The 24092-nt window shown below is 42.8% G+C and overlaps 1 protein-coding gene across 5 annotated transcripts in view; it reads right to left on the bottom strand.

Annotated features, from left to right (window-relative positions):
- Positions 1 to 10617: 10617 nt before the first annotated feature.
- The window catches only part of STAU2 (staufen double-stranded RNA binding protein 2), a 310778-nt gene continuing 297303 nt past the window's right edge, over positions 10618 to 24092 (bottom strand). For 3 of the 5 annotated variants that reach the window (XM_049633242.1, XM_049633243.1, XM_049633244.1), the window contains exons 13-14: positions 13162 to 13250; positions 10620 to 12032 (exon numbers count right to left, since the gene is read on the bottom strand). In XM_049633242.1, the coding sequence (XP_049489199.1) occupies positions 11939 to 12032; positions 13162 to 13250 (183 nt within the window). In that variant the 3' untranslated portion in view covers positions 10620 to 11938. Of the gene's footprint in view, positions 12033 to 13161; positions 13251 to 24092 lie in introns of all 5 variants that reach the window. The other 2 variants (XM_049633240.1, XM_049633245.1) reach the window with 2 other exon arrangements.

Raw genomic sequence — 24092 nt, 5'->3', positions numbered from 1 at the left:
CTGTCCTCTACCCCCCAGGCTAGCCAAGACATACAATGTGTTCTTCGTTACAGACTACACAGGGGGTCTGAATTACAAGGAAATAATTCAATCTATCAGGCTAGGGTGAAACTGCCAACCAAAAGAACAATTTATGAGATCATCCAAACCTGGATGTGAAATTAATTCCATACACGATAACTCACCACAGACCACCTTGTTTAATTTTATTTTTTTTTCTAGTAATAAGATCTTCCTGCTATCATTTATGTTCTTGACAATATGAAAACAATATAACCATCATGCTGGAAATTACTCTAAATCTGAAATACAGAGACTTATAACACTAGTATGAGCTTTAAGAAAATTTTGTCTGTTATAAATGAATTCATTTGAGTTGAAGAGTCTAAGCATGCTTATTAAGAATTATCACAACCCCAGGGGTGCCTGGGTGGCTCAGTCGGTTGAGCGTCTGACTTTGGCTTAGGTCATGATCTCACAGTCCATGGGTTTGAGCCCCACGTGGGGCTCTGTGCTGACAGCTCAGAGCCTGGAGCCTGCTTTGGATTCTGTGTCTCCCTCTCTCTCTGCCCCTCCCCCCTCATATGTGCTCTCTCTCTCTCTCTCTCTCAAAAATAAACATTAAAAAAGCAAAGAATTATCACAACCCAGTAAGAAAAGTGAAATTTTGGCCATGGTAGTTGACTCAGAACTTTCTGAGCCATTCTTGTTTCAAGCTCAAAGGTCTGGTCCACAGAGCCACACTCTCCTGGCAAACTGGCATTGACTGGTCTCCCAGGAGACAAAAGGGAATATACTTTAGGTTTTTGCCATACTTTCCTGATCTGTCTATCAGGGTACAGAATCCAAACCAAGTCATGGTCCCTGTCCCTGAGAAGCTTGTGACTGAGATTTTGGGGAAAAGCTAATACAGGTGAAGTAATAGTCAAGGCCATGAGATAGTGTGTCATGGCACCCTTGAGCTCAGGCTTGATGTCAGCCAGAGGGTTTAGAGTAGGCTGCAGGGAGAAGCAGGGCTTGCAGTGGAGCAGAAGCCTGGGAGACTTGAATCTGCGGTACTGAATGAAGCCACAAACACACAGTTATTGGGATCAAGTGTCATATCATGGAACTAAAATTAGCCGTCAGTGCAAGAAAGAATGGGAGCTTAGCAATTTGGGCCCACCTAGTGTCGGCATCTGGCCCTCTCTTGTGGAGACAAACTAGAAAAAAAAAAAATGGTGTGTTCAACTGCCTGTGTAAAAATGGCCCCAATACCAAGTGACTCTACTCACTCATTTGGAGAAGACCCCTTCTTCTCCAGTTGGATTTTCTCAGGCCCTCTGTGCCCCTGCCCCATGCCTGAGACTTTCAGTCCATTGTGTGCATCTACCACAAGGAGATAGAAAGAGGCAAAAGGGAGCTCCAGTTCTGTTTTGCTACTTGTAAGGGATGGTGAAAAGGATTTTGTATAGCAGAGATAGAGGATAATGGCTAATTTAGGGTTTGCTTTTGCTAGTTTACCCAGCAATTGGCTTCAAGTCCATGGAAACTATAAACGAAAACTGTTCCCAGTTATCTACTGCTGCATAACAAACCATCCCAAACTTAGTGACCAAAAGCAACTCTTGCATCATTTCTCATGATGCTGTTGATGGGTTGAATGGGCATAGCTGGGACAACTTCTGTTTCACATGGTGGTGGCTGGGGTAGTGGTCATCTGAAGCTTTATTGGGCTGGAACATCCAAGATGGCCTGTTCACACAGCTGGTAGTTGATGTTGGCTGTCGGTTCAGAGCTCAGCTAGGGCTTGACCAAATGTGGTCTTTCTGTGTGGCTTGGGATTCTCACAGCATGGTGGCTGGGTTCCAAGAGTGAGAGTCAGAAGAGAGAGTGGCCCAAGAGGGAGGAAGCAGGAGCCTGATCCAGAAGGCTAGGCCTGGAACTGGCCCAGTGTCACTTCCACCAGATTCTATTGATTTAGCAATTACAGGGCCAGCCCAGATCCAAGAAGAGGGGAAATAAACTCTACTTCTCACTAGTGAGAAAGACATTTTATAGCCATCTTTAATTCACCACTAACACCTAATTATAGCCTTTCCACATAAGACAACATATCCCAGACTGTGCCCACCCACCTCCATCTTCACAACCTTGGTCCCCTATACAGCTCTTACCAAGGAACCCCACACAAGGCCAACTACCAATGAAGATCAAACCAATACCCTCTGCTTCCTGGCTCTTCCTTTGAAGCAGAAGCCCTACCCTCAGAAGGCAAACAAAAGCAGGCAGAGCGAAGACCACGAGCCTACCAGAACAACAGACAACTTACTGCCAAGGTGGGGAGGAGCTTCCGACAGGGAGCACCTCTGTGGGGCAGCATCTACAGGCTGGGCACCCAATGCCCAGTGGCAGTTGCTCTATCTTCAGAGGTAGCCAGCACACTCCCTAGTGACAGGTCACTGGAGATCACACTGATCTGAATGAGACCTACTAGTTTGCAAGCTCCCATTGGTACTGCCTCCTTTTACTGCACTGACAATGCCCAAGCAGACAGCATCTCTGCATGGCGAGTGGGCGGAGATTGCTGACAACAGCATTCTTTCTTCACTAAGTATTGGATACACATTGCCAAATTGTTCTCTAGAAAAGATGTACCAATTTACTGTCCTTGTATCTAGTGTAATAGTATGTGAAGTATTCAGAAGACAATGGACTCAGGCTTTTGCTTGAGAAGCTGTCTAGCCCTTCAAAAGGAAAATGAGGCTGCCCTTCCTGCGTCCTCCTTCTCTTCCTCCCTGACCAAGTCTGTCCAAGGTCACCCGTGACCTCCTGATGTCAGATCTTAAGGGCGTTTTGCTGTCTGTTCCTGCTCCCTCACTTCCTTGCTGTGGCAACCGATACTTTTGCCCATCCCATTCTCCCCTGGCCATCCTTTTCTTGTGACTTCCATTCTTTCTCAGACTTCTGGATGAGCTTTTCTGTCTCAGCCTACTTCTACTTCCCAAGGCTTTGCCTTGACCTTTGCTCTTATTCTACAGGTTCTCTCTGGAGGATCTTGTTAATTTACATACCACTAATTACCACCCATATGCTTATTCTTCAGAAACATCTCTTCCACTTAAATGTCTCTCCTGATGTTTGGTACATTTTCAGTTACCAGTTGAAGATCTTTCTCTGGGTGTCCTGCAGGCATATGAGACTCAACAAGTCTAGGACTGACTTCATTAACAACTTGCTCTTTTCCTGTATTCCAGTAATGTTTTAGTGAACATTACTGACATTTACCCAGTTTCTTAGGCCAGGGCCCTGGAGTCAGTCTGGGTGAAACTCCTCCCCTTTCCCCTTCCATCCATTTGGTGATTAAAGCCTATTGAATCTACCTTCTTTATGCTTCCTGTTCTCCCTCCCTACTGCTACTGCCCTCATTCAGACCCTTATTACCTCAACTCCATTGTAAATAACCTTTATTATCCACCATATGAAACTTCCTGTGCCTCTTCTCTTTCTCGGGTGATATACGAAGAAAAGATATAAAAGGACCATGGTAGTGCTGGTATACTTATAACCAGATAGAACAGAAGGAATAAGCTGCTTTTCCCATACTGGCCAGGAGGGACAGGGTTATTTACAGTTTTTTTCTCCTTACCTTCCAGAAACGTAAACCAACAGAAGCCAAGCCCAGGTTTGGTCTAACATTTCAAAGTCAACTTACCAGCCTTGGTTTCCCTGACTTCTGGGGCTGTGTGTACCTTTCTAGGTCACTGGTAGACTTCTTCTGCCATCTTCTCCTGGTTCCCTGAGGAGTCTAGAGAAAGAGGTGCATCATGAGGTGTGTGGGGAATGTGTAATCCCTTTGTCAGAAATCATTCTCTGACCTGTGGGTCATTCTCACCAACAAGTCCCAAGAGGCGTTAGGAGACACAGATATTTGACTTTGTAGAGAAGACATCTCAAAGGTGATCCTATTATCTGAGTAGTCCATAGGGGCGTCCTGTAGATGCTCCTAGCCCCAGGTCTCTGAGGCTATTCAGTCTAGGGTAACATTTCTTTGTGTGCATGTTTTACAGCTGTCTTTAAGAAACCAGAATCTCATGATGCAAAACAGGGCTATGCCTTGTTCATCTTGGCCTCTTTCTCTTCTCAGCACTCATAGTGTCTGGCATGCAGGAGTTGATCAATAATTATTGATTCATTCATTGATTGGCTCTTGGTCAATAATAACTCATGTTTATTGAGTACTTTTTCTGTGCCACATATAGCTCAAAACACTTTACATGTATTGACTCATGAAATTAATCTATTTGGTCCACGTAACAACACTGTCATCCTTTACAGCTGAAGAAGGTGAGGCTTGGAAAAGTTAAGGTAACTTACCTAAACATATATAAGGAGTTAGTGGAAAAGCCAAGAGTTGAGTATAGGCAGTCTGATCCCCGAATCCTGATTCTTAATCAAACCCAGCACTCCTTTCTTGGTAAAATGTGGCTCAAGATTATAAATCAGTAGTTAGGAAGGGTGTTGGTGGTGAAAGTAGTGGTTGTAGAGGGGATGATAGCTCATAAAGCCTCATCTATCTCAGGGACTCACCACAGAAAAAGGAAACATACAAAATGGATTCCCACATCACCTTAGTTATAGGTTGGCCAGCCCAGATCACCAGACCAAAGGGAGCAGGAATCCAAGGTAGACATTCTTTATAATACTGAAATCTGGGTTGTTAGCCTGAATTTCCTCACGATGCTTCCTATAAGCATTGTGGGAGCAGCAGCAGCTGAAATCAGTTCCTAATGAAGTGTGTCTGTATCTGTTTTCTTGCATTTTTCTCTCAGTATCTTGTTGCCATCTCATCTTCCCAATTGGACTGGAAGCTCTTTGAAGGTAGAGAACTTTTAAGCTTCACTTGGTTCCCCACAAGACTAACTCCATATCTGCTAATTGATTAATAGGTTGGAATTTGGTTAAGGTTAGAAACCAGAAGGCAAGATACGTTTAGTCAGACCTGTTCAGGCTAGTGGTCTCTTCTAAGAGAGAGGCAGTGGCTGTCATGTACCTGAGCCCTCAAACAACTGTTGCACATTATGTTGTGATGACTGTGGAAGTGACTCTGGTTCCAAGCAAAAACAGAGGTTCTGACCTTTTCTAATACCAGGGATAACCAATGAGCCAAATTCTCCTTGGAGTTCATAGGCCTGGGCTTTTCCTGTAGCTCAGTAATCATCTTGAGTTGGTGAGAGATCTAGTTCCTTCCTCTTCATTCAGAGGATAAGGAAGGACCAGTGACTAAACACCTTTCTGGAAAATTACTACTCATGTAGAAGATTTAGGGGCAGGTTCAAGGGGAAACAGGAGATTTTGACTGCTCATTCCTCAGGCAAAGGGGCAGGCATTTAAAGACTTACCTGCAGGGAAAATAGTCTGTTTTGGTCACAAATGTCTTCTCCAGAACTTCCCATTTCCTTATTCTTTTCCAATGCAGCGTGGCTTTCTCACCTACTTCACTCTTGAATTCAAATTTCTGACCCTATTTTCTGCCTCCTTCCACTCACTTAACTAACCAAATCTCTCTTCTATGGGCTCCCTTGAAAATTTGTGAGTAAAGTTTGAAAGAAAATCAGACCAAGATTGTTTCCATCTCTACCCACCTCCGTTGTAAAAATCAGAAATTCCTTTACAGTTAAAATCCTCTCAGGATAACAAAAACTGGGAAATGGCCTCTGGTCTTCTGGTTTTATAGAAATCCCTGAGGATGGTTGACCAATCTACTGCCGAAATTTCTTGTTATGTGTGCTGAAGGAAAAGAGGCTTTTAAAAATATACTAATTGGGATCCCTGGAAACTTTTTACTTTTTCTCCTAGGTAGTTTTATGACTCATTCAGGACAGCTTTGTGGTTCATCAGACCCTTGAAACTGAAGACATGAAAGGATTAAACAAAACCAAACAAAACAGCACAACCTTCACAAACCTGAGACCAATCTATGACATTTGGGAGACTGTTAGTTACTTAAGCTTCATTGTTTACATTGAAAGTCAGAACTAGCACATGATTATAACGAGCCTTGCCCCCTGGGAAGTAGTCAAGGCAGATATCTTAGTTTGTCTCACTAAACAGTGATTCTTCTCCGATGACCACATTACCCTGCTCCATAAGGGTAAAGAAGGGCAGCCATATTTGTACATTGTGGGCCAGAGGTGAACACCTGGTTCAAGGTGGTGCAGTCATGGGTTCCTTCCTATGATTTGAGGAATAAAATCAAAAGAGAGATTCATTGTTTCATCAGATGGCTGTAAACTCGGGTTCTATTGATAGCCATGTTCTCTGATATGTGTACTTGAGAAGCAGGAGCTAATGTGAGGAGAGATGATTCAGACATTCAGAGAGAGGAGGGGAATTGAGAGACAGGGAGAAAGAGCACTTCCTGGTTTCCCCACAGTTTCTACTTCCTGGCTCCAGTTTGTGTCTGCATTTCTGCCCTTAGGTTCTGTGAAACACCCCTGTACCTTTAAAACAAGTTTCCCATTGCTGGTTTGAGTAGGTTTCTATAACGTACAAGCAACAGATTGATTCAACTCATTCAAATTGATTGAGTGGTATTTTGCTTACAGACGTTTGATAAAAAATCCACACATTAGATACCAAATTTGAATATAAGCATACCACTAGTAATAGAGGTATGAATAGTAATATAAATTTAGAGCTGTAATGTCTTAGGGGACATCATTTTATAGATGTGGAAACTGAGGCTCAGGAAGTCTAAATCCCTTGCCAGGGTCATATCTGTGGCTGAACCAGGTCTCTAGATGCTTGACTCCTAGGCCACAGCTCTTTCTGTAATACCCACTGACTCTGATTGAAAGATTGTATTTACTTTCACAACTTGTGCACTTTAAAAAATTGTCCAGAGGCACCCGTGTGGCTCAGTTGGTTAAGCATCCGACCCTTCGATTCGGCTCTGGTCATGATCTTGCAGCTTTCTGGGTTTGAGCCCCACATCGGACTCTGCACTGGCAGTGTGGAGACTGCTTGGGATTCTCTCTCTCACCCTCTCTCTCCCCCTCCCCCTCCCCCACTTGCGCTGTCTCTGTCTCTCACAAAATAAAGAAATAAACTTAAAAAAAATAGGCCACAGACTCTTGCATATTCTCACCCCTATTGGTTTGGATGAAAAGCTGAAACTTGGAGACGTTAAATGACTTCAACGAGGCCACACATTAACAGAAGTGGAACTAGAAGTTTCCTCTCAGGCAGGAGAGTCCATCTAATAGGCCAGACTTCTCTGTCCATGCATCCAGGGTACTGCTGATCCAGTTAGACTGGCAAATCCATCATGGCAGGGTTTTTAGGGTCATTCCTCTATTCAATAAATATTTACATTTTAAAGTGGGCAGTCCTCCCAGGCCAGGAGACACGATGAGGAGTCAATTCAGGTGGTCTGCCTCCTAAGTGCAGGGGGACTTAAAAAGCTTCTTCATCTGTGTATGCATATTTGAGGCTGGGGGTGGGGCTGAGGGTGGGGCTGTCAGTGGCCGTGGGAGGTGGAGGTGAGATAAGGTACGCTACTAGAGTGAAAGCAGACAATAGCTTTTTGACAGTGTCACCTGAATACAGCAAGATGCCCGAAGCATGTGAGATGAGCACAGGAAGGAGTGAGTGACCGTCGGGGACAAGCAGGTGAGCAACTAGCTCCAGTGTGATGGTTGTGGGAACAAAATGCTCCATGCTCTGTGCTCATTTCCTTGTCAGTCTTTCCCTCCAGCTAGAATGTGCGTCCTTTAGGGGGAAGGAGTTTCATTTGTTTATTTATTTTCTGCATTCCCAGCATACATCAGAGCGTGCTGGGACTCCAAAGGAGCTTTCAGTTATGTTAAGAGGTTAGAGCACAGAGGAGAGCTTCCCCGGTGGAGATAATTTTTACATGAATCTTGGCAAGGTGAGATTGAACTCAGGTGCTGTCTGCCAGAAACAGACAGTGGGTTTGACAGAATCTAGGAAAGTCTTTGCTTTGAACCATATATTACAAGGTCCCTCCTCATAAGACACGTATCTGTGATTATGGAAATGCAGGAATGTATCTGGGAGTGGGGATTGGAATTAAATCTGCTAGCTTAGGGAAGGGGTATTAATGCAGAAATGGGAAGATGGGGGGCAGGATAGTGGGTCTCCATGGGTCCAAAGTCCTCTGAAATGAGGGGTTTTGTGGACTCACCACGCTTTGGATTAAGAAATGCCACAGTCGGGGCACCTGGGTGGCTCAGTCTGTTAAGCATCAGAATCTTGATTTTGGCTCAGGTCACGATCTCATGGTTCATCAGATGGAGCCCCGCATCAGTCTCTGCGCTGGTGGCACGGGGCCTACTTGGGATTCTCTCTCTCCCTCTCTCTCTCTGCTCCTCCCTGGCTCGTGCTCTCTCTCTCTCAAAATAAATAAACATTAAAAAAATAAAAATATTAAAAAAGGGAAAGAAATGCCACAGTCCCTCTGGGGCTGAAGGTACTATAATATTATCAATGGGAATGCCATATATTATCACGAGTGACTAGCTCTGTGTCATGTTAAGCAGTGAGATTTAAAATTTCTTTCTTTAACAGGCTTATCTATCCCTTTGGTACCTTATTCATTTATCCATTTTTGCATGTATTCAATGTATCATTTATACATTTATACATTTATCGTACCTGTATCACAGTGGGGTAAGTTAGGGGAAACTCGAAGACAAATTCATATATGATTTTGCCACTAATGACTTCTTAGCTCTGTGTGCAAAACTGTTAGGTTTTCTTTCTTTCTTTCTTTCTTTCTTTCTTTCTTTCTTTCTTTCTTAAATTTTTTAAATGTTTATTCTTTTTTGAGAGAGAGAGAGAGAGAGAAAGAGAGCATGCACAAGTGGGGGAGGGACAGAGAGAGGGGAACAGAATATCCGAAGCAGGTTCCACACTGACACCAGAGAGCCCGACTTGGGCACGAACCCATCAACTGTGGGATCATGACCTGATCCAAAGTCGAGTCACCCAGACGCCCAAAACTGGTAGGTTTTCTATCATCCTTGGCCACAATGATGACAAGTAGCCTTTGGACATGAAAAGGTACAGAACACACCAAGTAGCTGCAGTGATAACTCACCTGCAGTGGGAATAAACACCAACCAATTGGTCTGGACCACATCTGCAAGGTCACTAGGAGTTCTGAAAACTTCTGTATAATACACTAAGGTTTTCATTCATCTATTTTTATTTTGTGGTGCAGGAATTTGGTTGAAGCTATCAACAGCAACAACAGAACTCACTACAGAGAATGTCTGCTGGGGAGAAGAATGCCAGAAGAACCCAGATACATCACCCCAGGAAGGGGAGGAATAATACCCTTGTCACAGCCTGATTGGTGGTGTCTCACCATCGACCTTTGGCAAGTTGTGCTGGAAAGGGATGGTCAGAGTTCCAAAGTGCAATATTATATTTCCAATTAAAATGTAAAAACAAACCTTTTTCATAAAGCACATTGGCCTCCGCGCTGGGAAGTGACTACAAAGCCCATCGCTGATTGAGAAAAGCTGAAAGCAGACACTGTAATTGATAAAGGAGATAAGTCAATCTGTGTCCTTTAAAGAATAATGAGTTCCATTTTTCATCAAAAAGATCTCCTTGTGCCGAAGAAACATTCTTTCAATAAATCTACTTAATGGCTTCCCCTCCAATGATCTATAACACTGCGCTTTGGAAGGAGCTCGGAGCATCCTAGCGGGTTCCTGCAGGCGGCTGCCAGCCACCCAACATTTGCATTGCTAATCTAACCCAAAGAAAACCCAAAGGGTTCCCCCCAGGCAGGGCTGCGGTTCTGGGCCAAACATCTGGAGGCTTTCCTGGGCTCTTCAGGCAGGTAGGTGGGATGGAATTTTGAAATAAATATCCCCCCACTAAACTTGAGGTCCTCTGCGAACGTACCTCTCCCGCGCCCACCACCACGGCTCTGCTGTGTCAGGGATACCTCAGCCATGAGGATGGCTCACATCAGAGAGCTCAAGAGTTAAATGTTTCAGATATTTGGGTTGTGAGAACTGATTAGCTCGTTTGTTCCCTGGGCTCATCACTCCCCTACAGCCCTGACGGCCTTGGTGTTGTTCTGACCGTGGGCTGCAGGAGGTAGCCCGTGTTTATTGTGTTTGGTAAACTGAAGATCCACTTTAAAGCCCCTGCCCGAAGTGGTGGTGCTGCGTACGGGCCTGTTCCCCACCCGGCTGAGGGCCTAAGCCTCAGGTGGTAAAAGGCAGAGCAGAAGAAACAGCCTGTCCCCTTCGAAGGCAATGATTCAGGGCTCTCCGCACCCTGGCGCGAGGCAGCAGGACGTATCGTTCAGCTTGGCTTACCTTGTGAACCCCAACTTTACAAATGCGCTGATCTCCACCAGGACCCAGCTTTATGTAACGAAACCTATTTCCTCCGAGGGCACCGGCCCTCCCAACACTGGCGGACTTCCCCACATGGGAATCATTAAAAACAACCTTCGAGTTATTTCCTTATGTTGCTGTTTGTTTATCCTCCAGTCGCGTGTGAGTCAGCCAGATCATGATTTGTGGTGGTTTTGCTTATGAAATCTTACATAATCATATTCCTATTGTCACGTTGGGTCGAGCAGTTAGGCCATATAGTGTTTTCTCATTGCACAACGTCTGTGAATCAATAAGGAGAAAGGCTGAACAATGAGATGACGTTGGCTGGTCAGGAACCCAGCTCCTCGTCACCCAGGAGGCCGCTCTGCAGTTTCACAGATACAGCTGGTGGCGCAGGAGCCGGGACACCCTCTAAAGCCACTGTGGCGCAGGATGACTGGGCTGGGTGGCGGCCTTTGGGATGGGTCTCACCGAGGTGATGTTTAAGAGATGAGAGCCAGGGAACGAAAGAACAACAATGACAACACTTCACACAGAAACCGACCAATTTTTTTACTGCATTCGGTACACGCTGGATTCCAACATGCTGGTCCAGAGCGTGGCTGGCTACAAGCTGGCAAGACTCTTACGGCTCCTCCGACAGGCTTTCCCTTCCCCGCCATGTACATTATTTATTTTGATCCTACTCACTGTCCCAAGTCCAGAGGCAGTTATTAAAAACGCTCTCGATGCAAACAGTGAGTGGCTATGACACACGGATGAGGGTGGGTGCGACTTCCACAACGGAACGTGGAATCTGGAGAAATGGTCAGTGGAGGCAAGACGCCTCCTTAGTGGCTAATAGTATTATGGAGCTCAAAACCCACAACTGTTTTTTTTCTTGTTTTTGTTTTTTAATTCCTGGAGTATATTGAAACTAGTTGTTCCTAACACGATTTCATATGGTAAATAAAATATCTGACCTGATTTAAACCTTGTTTGTTTGCATACATCTTTGAGGCGTGCACCTCAAAGTCATTCGTATTGATACAGGATGAAGATTATAAATATCCGCATAAAAAGAGAAACGGTGTGACTCTATATGAAGACAACGACCATCACATTCCACAGCACATCATTGGTTAATCTTTGAATCGTCAAGCATTATTTAAAACAAGAGAGAGAGAGAGAGAGAGAGAGAGAGAATATAACTGAACACAAGCTCCACGACAAAACAATCATAACAACGGAACCAAACCCAATTTCTCTATTAATCATTTAAAATTTTTACCTCTGTTTCTAACACTTTTCATTAATTGTTATTTCAAGCTCCAGTAGCAGGATCAGATTTCTCCTGCCTCCGGGCAAGTGAGTTATGATCTGATCTCAAGTTCCGAGGGAAATGCTCAAAGTTTTATTTTTCCCCAGTTGAATAAACAGTACTATGTATATTATCTCTTGTGTTAGAATAGTGTTGTCTTCACATAAGACTCAAATAATGGTATTAGTCATTCATTTCCTTGAACACAGACACCCTCATGCGTGCTGACAGGTTTATAAGGATGTGGTGGCAGCCGTGGTTCTGGGAGCTGCTAGATGACCGACTTTGATTTCTTGCAGTCCTGAGCGATGGAGCCCGGGTGTGTCTGGTTATTGTCCGCTTTCTCTCCCAGATGCTGGGCTTGTCTGGAAGATTAATACATTAACAAGAGCTGAAGGTCCAGGGTTGCACGTCTTCAGACATGTTTATTAGCAGATGGCACACAGGATTCAAAGGTCACCACAAAAGTGACATTTTAAAGTGAAACAACAATATTTATGTTCAGATAGTCTACTGATGAGATCATGTGGAAATGGTTTTGATTAAATTAGCTTATAAATGGTTGCCAATCTATAGACAACAGAAAACACCGCGTCTGTTTACCAAATGCTTTCTTCTCACGCTCTCACCTCTTACATATTAATGACCAAATGCTGTTTTGGGGCTATGCTTATTTAACCGGAGGATCAATGTATCTGTTTTTCACTTCCTGGGTTATCGGTTTGTTTTCATTCTAAAAAACGTTATCTCCTATGGGCGTTTTGAAATCTCACCTGCGATTTTTAGGGCTTGGAAAGAATTTGGATTCCTCTATGTAAATGCAATTGCTTTCAATTTCTTTAGTATAAATTGGGCCTCTGGAGAGACCTAAAATTCAGTCGCTCAGGTGAGACCTGACATTCGATATCATAAAAAAGAACTATGCACTCGATTTCAGAAATTCTTGCTACAGCTACATTCTTGCCTTTGCAGTCCTTGGGAGCCACACTTTTGTGGCAACGGGTGCTTGTGTTTCTAGAACAACGTGGAAAACAAAATGCGGTCAAGGGGAGGGGATACCTCTTCTGGACTTCTTTTTCTTTTCTCTCTCTTGCGCCCACAACTTAGCAGGAGTGTGAGCGCAAGTTTGTATGTCAGAAAAGGTTTAGACAGAAGAAACCTCAACAGTATGAAGTAAAAACAGTATTTTAAAAGTTGTGCAAGTCTCTATAGTCAATAAAACTCACATAAATATTTACAACAAAGGCATTGAAATGGAGAAAAAAATGATCAATTAGTAGATTAAAACTTTCACATATGTACTAGAGGAAATGAAAATGACCATATATATATCGTTTCTCATTTATTTACATTTAACTGTAACATGAATAATTTTATAAGATATAGATATTATTGTCTTGAGGGGTTTTTTTTACCTTATTGTTATCTATATCTTATTTTTTTTGTACAATTGCAAAATTAGAAATGTAAGAATATAGCAGAAGATTTACTCACTTTTCAAGAGAACCTTTTTCAATATTCATTGCCCCTTCCATTGGGTCCAGTCCTTGTTCAGAAAATTGTTTCAAGGCACTTAAAGCTGCCTAAAAATGAAAACAAACACACAAACAAGGAGATCCATTCATTGACTTTAATATTAATAAACAGGTAATTGTAAAAGAAAGCTGAGATGTATAGTAAAGACTATCATTTTCACTGGTCTAAATAAATGCTTTTTTTGCATCATTTAGCAAAATTAACATTTGAAAGGCTGTATTATCACGAAGCAATTGTATGCTACGAGGGCCTTATTTCTGTGGCGAAGTGGGAGGAGGTGGGGAGGAGAATCTCCAAAGTTTCATGCCTTAGCCCCCATCCATAATTTGGTAAAATCACAAAGTTTTTATCTGCAAATGTAGAAGCACCTAGTATAAGCCTATTATAGTTTGACATATAAATATATATATACACATATATATAAATACATATATAAATATAATGTATTATATTTTGACTATAATAACATTTTCTCCTCACATTACTGAAACTACACATTCCCTTCCTTCAGACAATGCAACATCAGATTTTCCCAAGTTAGGTACTCTTTCCAAAGTTAGCATAAAGGTATTGTTCCATTTTATAGCTATCCCCAACCAAATCACAGGATGTGAGCAGAGAAATCGGCCCAAGACACTCATGCATACAAAGGGGATGGTACGATGGTATTCTGTGAGGAGAGAGAAAACGTGCACTCTTTGGGGCCCCGGGGAGGCAGGCCTGGCCATAGCAGAGCCTCCTGAGGTGTTGATATGCCCGTCTTGCGTGGGATGCTGAAGGGTGTTGACAGGCTGGCTGAGCCTCGCTGGATAGCTGGGAGGCACCAAAAATGCGATGCTGATAAGATCTACATAACTTGTTGACACTCTTGTGCACGTTCCAAATTATTATTTCTTTGAATAAGAATTTGGTTCTCCTTCCCCTCCCCCATCCCCCACCCCCTTAAAGCTCCATTAGAAGGGCTTTGTTGAGTCTGAGATAGGTGTGAGCGGCCAGCGTTGTTTGAATCCTGGAGATCCCACTGGGTCACACTTTGGTCATCTGTATCCTCTCAACTACCTTTGAAAAAGGGCTAACTCTTGCAGTTTCCCAAACTTTTATCTGCCAAAGGCCCCTTTTGGGTAGCTGACTGTGTGATCCCTTGCAAATTTCATTATTTGTAACATATTTTTTGGTTTTCCTTTTTAAATTAATAGACTTAATTTTTTTAAGAGTAGTTTTAGGTTTCCAGGAAAATTGAGCAGGGATGTCGGTGTCCCCCCCCCCCCCCCCAACTCCTGGTCTTGGCCCACGCTCGTACTATGTGTACAGCAGCTGGCACAGGCTGACATGCAGGTAAGCAGTACTTTCAGTTGGGTAGAAGCAGTGTGGCTATTTCATTGCGGTACTATTGCTGGTTGAATTGTGTCCCCCCACTACTCCCCAAATCTATATGTTGAAGTCCTAACCCCCAATACCTCAGATGTGGCTGTATTTGAAAACAGGGACATTGCAGATCTAAGTAAGATGAAGTCCTACTGGAATAGAATGGGCCCAGAGCCAATATGTCTAATGTCCTTATAATAAGGGGAACTTAGGATGTAGACACACACACACACACACACACACACACACACACGGGGAGAACAGCCTGTGGAGAGGAAGGCAGAGATTGAAGTGATAGAACAGAAGCCAAGGGACGTCACCGATTGCCAGCAAACTGCCAGATGCTATGGAGAGGCCTTGGAACAGATTCTCCCTCACACCCTCAGAGGGAACCAAAACTGCCAGCACCTTGACTCTGGACTCCCAGCCTCCAGAACTGTGACAAGATATATTTCTGTTTATTAAGCCACTCAGTTTGTGGCATTTTGCTATGAGAACTCTAACAAACTAAAATAGGTCCATCATAATGCCTCCTTAAGGACAGTAGAACCTCCTTTTCCTTTCTGTGATGTTTCTTTTTATTATATTTTTATTATAAAAATAATTTTCATTATAGGAAAATCATAAAAGGTACAAGCAAAAACAGTGTGAAAATATTCACAGGCCCATCCACCATTTACTACTTGGTCTAATGTCTTTCCCTTTACTTTTCTATCCCTTCCCCATATGAACAAATTTTCACCTGGATCATATCTTCACACCATTTTATAACCTGCTCTTTTCATTGAATGTGAGCAGTTTTCCATATCAATAAAAACACTTCAGTAGCATTATTTTGCGTGACTGCTCAGTATATTGACTTTAGAGGTCCTTCTATATTCAGCCAATCCCTACTGTTGGACATTTAGGACACTCCCAAATTTAAGTGATTATTAACACTGCATCCAGATTTCAAATAGTTAAATTTTTGCATACCATCTCAATAACTTCCTTATGACAGATTCCTAGAAATTGAATTTCTGGGCCAAAAAGCATGAATATTTTTAGATCTGACATGAGCTTTTTCACCTCCCTCAGAGAGGTTGTGACCACAGTAGTAATCTGAGGAGCTGATGTTTCTTTAGGTGCTTTTGGAATTAATCTCTCAGAACCACTTTGTGGGTCATTAGAGCCAACCAGTTTTGTCATTTTATGGCCCCACCTTAGTTTTCATTTGTCCATCCTGACCATTTACCTTATTCACTAGATCTGGCTTTGAGTGAAGTTTGGTTGCTTTCAAAAATTAAATTGAGCCTCAAAAGACCCAGATTTGGACAATTCCCCTCCCCCAAAAGAAACCTGCAGAGGGATTTGGCTCTCATTTAAAATCACTTGGGTAATCTCTGAGGTCCTTCTAAGTCCTGCAATGCTGGGTTGTGCTGGACAGCCTTCCCAGGTGACTACCCTGGGAAAAGTCCTGTGGGTGTGCACATTCTCATGGGCTTGTTACATGAACCTGAGCTCTGGAGTCCTGCCTTACATATGCATGTACTGGGTGAGGCATGAGGCCCACTCACTGCAAAGCTCTAAAGAGCAGTCCATGCCTGATCTTTCCAGATAGCCCGACTACATTGGTGGGGCGGAGTGGGGGGGAGCACTAACGAACTTACAGGTCTTTGTATATTCAACAATTTTGAACAAATGAACACCTATTCTTTTTTTTAAATGTCTATTTTTGAGAGAGGGAGAGAGAGGGTGCATGGGCATACGAGCAGGGAGGGGCAGAGGGAGAGGGTGAGAGAAAATCTGAAGGGGCTTCCGCACTGTCAGTGCAGAGCCCAATGCGGGGCTCAATCTCATAAACTGCAAGATCATGACCTGAGCCAAAATCAAGAGCCAGGCGCTTAAGTGACTGAGCCCCTCAGGAGTACCTTTTTTAAAATAAAAAAAAAAGTTAAATATTCTTTTTTTCTGATCCATTAGTATGTGGATTATTGTCAGGAATGCCAATTTTTATCAATTGCTTCCCACATGAACTATTGTGGAAAGCTCTTTAGTGCCTGTAAATTTAAATCAGCAATGTCATATTGCTGAATGAGACACAAGAGAACCCCAGGGCTCCCTGGTCCCAAAATGACAACCAAAAATGACTTTTAAAAATTTAAAAAACAACTTTAAAAAGTCATTTATAGGCTAATTGCAGCCCATTTTACTAGTTGTCATTGGAATACTTGTTGCCTGAATACCAAGAACCAAATGTCTTGCTACACCAAGTCCAGGACCCCGTGACACCTGCTCTCTTCTATCCAACATATGAGATGCAGGCCAGGTCTCAGAGAGCAGGTTCAGTGTTTTGGCTCTTGCAAAATCTCCTGGATGATTTTATCAACATGTCGGGCAGGTCTCTGTGCACTTTCAAAATGCCTGTCGTCACACAAAGAATGTCTTGCAGGCTGGAAGGGCGGCGTGCTCTTTCACTCAATGCCATGAACGGATTTTCAGAATTCTTGCGTGGCTGCTTCCCTCCAAAGGTATGCTTAAAGACTTCCAAACAATATTCCCTTATTTATCTGATGAGATAATTTCAACCCACATCTTATTGATAATCCTGAATACAATTGCTTATAAATAGGAGAGGACTTCTTGCTAATTTATAAAAGACAATGAAGACGATTTATCTTCTCTGTAAACAGTAATAGCTACCATTTGATGAGCATCACCCTGCCATAGTCATGAAACCAGGCCATTTACCTGAGTGGCCTCAGGTGTTCCCACAGCCCTGCAGGTAGGTCCTACCCATGAGGAATTCAGTAACCTATTCAAAGGTCACACAGCTAGTAAGTGGCAGAGCATGGATTTGAACCCAGTGCACATTCTTGACCAGATCACTTTATTTCCTTCACACCTAAGCCAATTTCAGCATGACTTTTTTCAATATTATCATTTCCAGATCACTCTTATTCCCTCCTCCATCCTCATTCTATTAATTATTCCCCCACAATAATTACTGGAGGTAAGCTCATACAATTATCTCCATTTTCTAGACAAGGGATTTATTATCTTGTGGGTTGACTTCTGAGGCTCTGTTCAGTGCTTCTGTAACAAGTGTAGATTGGGCTAAAATTGAATTGCTACGGTACTTATTCTGTCACTTGAATTACCCAACGGCTCCCAAACAAGGTGATTCAATTCTCCATTTCTCAACATTCTAAGGGTACCAAGTCTTGATCATTTATTCATCTCCCCTCTGTTGTTCTGAGAAGAGTTCATTCCTCACCCACCAGGGGTTGCTGGCCAGAGGGAAAATCAAGCTGCACGGTTTGCCTGGGACTGTGGCATGCAGGATGCTGCAGCAAGGGGAGGGGCTGGGATGCTGGGATTGGGAAGATGAACGGACAGGGAAAGGACGGAGGGCTTGGCTGTGATTTATAGAGAGTGATAAGCTAAGTACTTTTAGGAAAGCAGAGATGGGCAGGGGCTGCCCACCAGGTGCATCTGCCCACAGGTATGAATGGAACACCGGCCCTGGCTGCCTCATCTCTCACTTGTCATGAGCTCAGCTGGGGAGCTGCCACCCTACCCCCAGTTCATCAACCACCACTTTCCCAGAAAGGATACTTTGCAGATTAAAAAATTCCATCTGTGAGATGGGTGTGCTTCACTTTCCACAGCAAAGTGGCTACAAAAATAGGATAATGCAGCAATGTCCAAAATAGCCACATTACATTTAGCAAGACTCAATCATCAGTCATTTCAAAGAACAATGTATAATGGAATGGCTTTGCCAACAAATGCTAACATTTAATGGTCCACCAAGACACGTTACTTTGCACATCCAAATCTGTCCAGAAGATGGTAAAATCAACAAAATCTCCATGTTTCAACCATTCCAACTGAATAAATTGTACTTGCTAGAGGCCAGTTATTTAAAACAATTAAGACTATATTATAAAAATGCTACCTGATATTAAAGGACACTGGAGTGAGGGAAAAGTCGAATAACTCATTTGGAGAGACGTTTGCAGCCTGCTCAAGGCACAAGTTCTACATTGTCTACTACTGAGAGGGTAAATAGATAACGAGAGGCTCAGCTCCTACTGTCTGCAGTTCACCCCCTCAGCCTGGACAGTTTGCTGTGTGATAAATGTAAACTAATGTTGGGGAGTCGTGGGAAGGAGGTAAATCTGGGTTCCTTAATGAGGAACATCCTGAACGATGATTAAACCCAAGTTGTATAACTTCCCATACACTGTGGATTTGAGAATTTCAAAGTACCCAGAACACAAGTACCCAGAACCCTCCATACAGCTTCACCATAAACAAACAGACAACTGAACAATTTCATTTCCAAGGTCAGAAAATGTTTCCTACCAAATAAAAACAAACTCACTCAGCATTCAAGTGTGTGTTACTACGGTCTGACCAAGGGGAATCTTAAACTTTAGCTTTATGACAATTTACATGTTTTGAGATTCTAAGAAAAGAGGAAAGAAAAGAAAAGAAAAAAGAAAAAAATCGGTACCTTCGAGGCAATTCACGTAGCTTGGTTTGAAAGGAGAAAAATTAAAGAAGCATTTTAAGACATGGATGACATTTCTTTTTCTTATTCTTGTCTTTTCAGCTCAACACTTGTTCGTGTGTGTGTGTGTGTGCGTGTGTGTGTGTGTTTCCCTTAAAAGAAAGCATCTACACAGATACGTAGAAATATTTTTGTCCCCAAAAGATTTTACAACTGTTTTGTGAGGAAAGCCCCACAGGTTCTTGAACAGATGTCGCTACCATTTCATGTATCACTTGTTTTGTGCGTAGTTATAGCAATACCAGAAACAAGATGCCAGTAAGATACTTTCCATGCCTGTTTGTTGGTCTTGGTTTGCACGCATGCATGCGCTTGTGTGTGTGTGTGTGTGTGTGTGTGTGTGTGTGTCTGCAGAATGGAGGTGAGTCTTCCCAGCCATTTCTGCAATTTTTAACTTTCCTCTTGTCAATCAGAAATTAGCAAATTGTGTTGAAACCAGTGCCTATTCCTCCTGCTTCCTTTTTCAGGAATCAAACGCAACAGTATTAAAGAATTTTTTGAGACACAACAATGGTCTTCACTGGCAAAATGTGAATTTTAACTCATCCCTTTATGACACACAGTTCTTCTCATCTTTAAACACAATGCCCAATGGATACTTTTATTTCTTTTTTTCCCCATTTCACACTTTTCCCACCGGTTTTATGTTCTGAATCCCAGAAACAGACAGGATGTTCCCATTAAAATCAATGGCAACCACACATGCCCGAATGTGGCCTTCATTTTTTTAAGCAAGTGCCCAAGGTTTGTTTTGTTTGCCTTTTCCCCCTGAGGCGCTTGTTCATGTGGAACTCTTCCTGGGAGCCACTCTCACTGCTAGATTCATTTCAGAATGCACACCGTGATCATATGTGCAGCTCACTAAATCAGGCTTCTTAAATGAGAAAACGATAGGCTTCAACAGCAACCGCCCTCACTTGTAGTTGAGGGCTCTCCTAACTTCTTGTCTCAACAATCTTTGAGACTGGCTCCCTATTAAATCATTTCAGTGACTGCAAACCAGCAGGTTCTTCAGTAAGCTTAGGGCTTATTGCCCAAAGAACGTGAATTTTAATGTTCCTGAGTTATCATTTTCTTGCTTTGAAAGGTCTATAACAAAATGCCAACTCTCTCTTTCTATAAAATAAAAGAAACCCAAAAGAGAAAATTGTATTTCTAAATTTTGTCACATTACGATAAGATCCTCAGTCTATCACATTTCAGATGAATCAGTGATAGGACTTTAAAAATAAAATGATAAAGGATTATATTGAGCTTTAACTAAACCATTTGCTGCCCTGATTCTAACAATTTCATATAGCCTACACTTTCCATTTATGCTCACATAAACCTATTGGTTCATATAATTTCCGTAAAACTCATACTTTATAAATGGCTTACTGTTGGAACAAAGGGATGTCAGCCTGCTAAGGTAATGGCTACTCATCATCAAAAAATAAAATAAAATATAAAATAAAATAAAATAAAATAAAATAAAATAAAAAGAAGTCCGGCAGTGGTCTGAAGGCATGCATATTTTAGACAGACTACTAAAGCAGAGAATAGGAATTTGACTCTAGAATTTGGGGAATTAGTACAAACTTTGGCACTGAAACTACAGACTTAGGCATCATCTATATTCTGTGGTCAGGCTCCTACATTGGGCAATCCATGTAGCTGCTCATCTTGACAATGATAGAGTCAAATTTAAGTGGGATTAACGATGCAGAGGAATGTTTGGAGTGTGTTTAGAACAAATTTTAGCAGTGGCATCCATGCTGCCAGCTCTTACTCCAACCATACTGTTTCTGTTCTACCAACACCATTCCTTTAAAAATTCCTGTGTTGTCCTTTATTTCATTACTGTTGATTCAACAAAAAATCCCCTTTGTAATGGTGTGCTACCCAAACATGCTGTTGGGCACAAAACCAAGTGTCCAAGAATGGCAGCAGCATCACTCTGTGCTTGGCAGGATAATGCCCCCCCCCCGCCCCGCCAAAGTGTCTATGTCCTGATCTCCAGGATGTGCATATGTTACCTCATAAGGCAAAACTGATTTTGCAGATAAGACTGAGGTATAAACATTGAGATGTGGAGATTATCTTGGATTATCCAAGTGGGTCCAATCTAATCACATGAGTCCTTAATATCAGAGAATCTTTCCCGAATTTGGTGAGAGAGAAAGACAGGGCTGGGGAAAATGGTCAGAGTAATGTTGTTAGTTTTGAAGACAGTGAAAGGAAGACACAAGCCAAGAAATGGAGGTGGGCTCCAGAAGCTGGAAAAGCCAAGAAGACCAATTTGCACCTCAAGCCAAAAAAAAAAAAAAAGAAAAGAAAAGAAAAAAAAGAACTGCTGATACCTGGATTTTAGCCCAGGGGTTCTCTATAGAGAATCTACAGAACTCTAAGATAAACATTTGTTTTATTACTTATATATTAAAATTTTTTCTTTTTTTAAAGTTATTTATTTATTTATTTTGAGAGAGACAGGTACAGTGTGAGTGGGGAAGGGGTAGAGAGAGAGAGAGAGGGAGAGAGAAAATCCCAAGCAGGCTCCACACTGCCTGCACAGAGCCTGATATGGGGCTTGAATTCATGAAACCGTGAAATCATGACTGAGCCGAAATCAAGAGTTGGTTACTTAACCAACTGAGCCACCCAGGTGCCCCAAGTTTATTTATTTTTTGAGAAAGATGAGAGAAAGAGAAAGAGAGAGAGAGAGAGCATGAGCAGGGGAGGGGCACAGAGAGAAGGGGACAGAGGATCCAAAGCAGGCTTCCTTGCTGACGACAGAGAGCCCAATGTGGGGCTTGAACTCATGAACCATGAGATCATGACTTGAGCCGAAGTTGGATGCTTGACCAACTGAGCCACCCAGGTGCCCCTTAAGATAGTGCATTTGTGTGGCTAAGCCACTAAGTCTAGTAATTTGTCATTGCAGCAAGAGACAGCTAATACACTCTACCTGTCATCTGGACAAGGAAGGGAGGAGAGCATGGCATTTGGAGCCCGTCAGCCCTAGACTAAAATTCCAGCCCTACTGTAGACAAGTTGTGTCTATGCAAGTTACTTTATCTCTCTGAGCTTCTTTTTCATCATCTGTAAATTGGAGACTACAACACTTACAGCATTGGATTGTTTGAGAGGTTAACGTCTGGACCATGAATGAAAGCTTTTATTACACAATTTTCTCTGCTGAGACCGACATCCAGTCATAAAATTCTTTATACTTTCTATCTCCATGTTATTTATGTCCAGTTTTTTACGCATTTCTATCTTTTTTCTAGCACATTGCTTACCCATCTTTCTTCCTAAGAGAACCCTATCATTATGCCTTCCCCTTAATCAAAAGCCACTACTAACTTCCAGCCACCAAATAACATTCTGTATCCTTGGCCTGGCATTCAAGGCCATGCATCAGCTGGCCCCATTCTACTCTATAACCTCATTTACTGCAATTTCATTACAGTGTGTTTCCCAGAGTGTGATGTCTGAGCCAACAGACTGGTCACCAGCCTCAGGAACACCTGGCGGGTGTCAGTGTTATCAAGAGCTCCCCGGCCAGTTGGCCTGAGAGACACCAACATTGCAGAAGCCCTGCCCACATGGATCTTCCACCCTGGTCTGTCTGGTCTGCCTCCTGTCTGATGGAGACATCTGAGTTTTTTTTTTACCTCTACACCTTTGCTCTTGCAGTCTTTCATTTTCCTAGGGTGGACTTCTCTGACTCCCAGCCTGTCTCCTACCCATGAACTTCTGACAGCCCTTGCCATTTGCTTCCCTGAACTGTGGGCTGTCTTCAACGTGTTTATGTCCTGTCTCTCACGTAGTCGGTCAGCCCTTGGTTGGAAGAGCCATTTTCCTGTTTGAAACTAGCACAATGTATTTACAGAAGATCCTCAAGGAATATTGCTTGGTTGGTTATCCACCAGCTTCCATCTGGAGCCCCCTAAGACAGATAAGTACTCACAGACACATTTGTGCTTTGTCTTCTCTCTATTCTGTAAGTGAGCATCTTGTTCTAGCTGGCTTTTCCTTACTTCAGGGCATCTTCCAAAGCTTCTCTCCTATGAGGCTCTCTCTCCTTCTTTCACACACCCCTCCCATCCTCACCCTCATGCGGGCTCTGCAGCCAATATGCTTTAGGATAAATGGTCCCGGGAAAGTAGAGCTGGGTCATCTCTATCCATGTAAGAGAAGGTTCTGTCCACAATCTACCTCCAAGGAATACAGATGATAGTTACTGACTTTTTGAAATGTCAACCATTTGGGTTTGGCTTCTGTCATCTTTGATGTCTGTAACCAGTGCTTCCCCCTTCCCTGGGCTAATGTGAGGGCTACAAAGAAAGTGCCTGGGAAACCCTACCTGGGAGGACCCAACAATGGGGTGGCACATCCTGAAACAGGAACAGAGGTGAGCCTCTCCCACCCAAGGCGAGCCTGATTCTGCAGGGCAATGGTGCCTGAATTCTGCCTTGGCAGCCCTTCTCCCCACTGTCTTAAAGGTCTCTTTGGGATTTCTTGGTTCTTTGACATCCTACTACAAAGAGAAGGAGAAGCATTGTTACTGAATATGGACACACACTGCTCTGCCTATTCAGAAATTCCAGTTAGGTTTGAGCATATGATTGAAAAAAAATGTATAGTTATTTCATAGTTTTTATTGCATTTAATGGGTTCTTAGATTGCATGGCTGTAGGGGGTAGCTGGGAACAACAGGGAATGATGGTCAAACAATATAACCTATAAAGTTTTGTTTAGTTTTGAACTTTTGGTTGTACTGAAATAGAGTCCAAGTTCGCAGGCCTTGCTGATTCCTTCAATGAGTGAGGCATGCAGAAGCCTGATTTCTTTTCTTGGGGCATTTGGTGGCCATCCTAGTGGTCAAATTGCAGCAGAGAGGGGGCCAGAATAGATCTTTACCTCCATCCCAAATGTCTCCTTAGCCTCTTACTGATATCTGATCATATATATATATATATAT

Source organism: Panthera uncia, chromosome F2, assembly GCF_023721935.1.
Source record: "Panthera uncia isolate 11264 chromosome F2, Puncia_PCG_1.0, whole genome shotgun sequence".
Classification (NCBI taxonomy): domain Eukaryota; kingdom Metazoa; phylum Chordata; class Mammalia; order Carnivora; family Felidae; genus Panthera; species Panthera uncia.
Note: the sequence above shows the minus strand (reverse complement) of the source record. Positions and strands in the feature narration are given on the sequence as shown.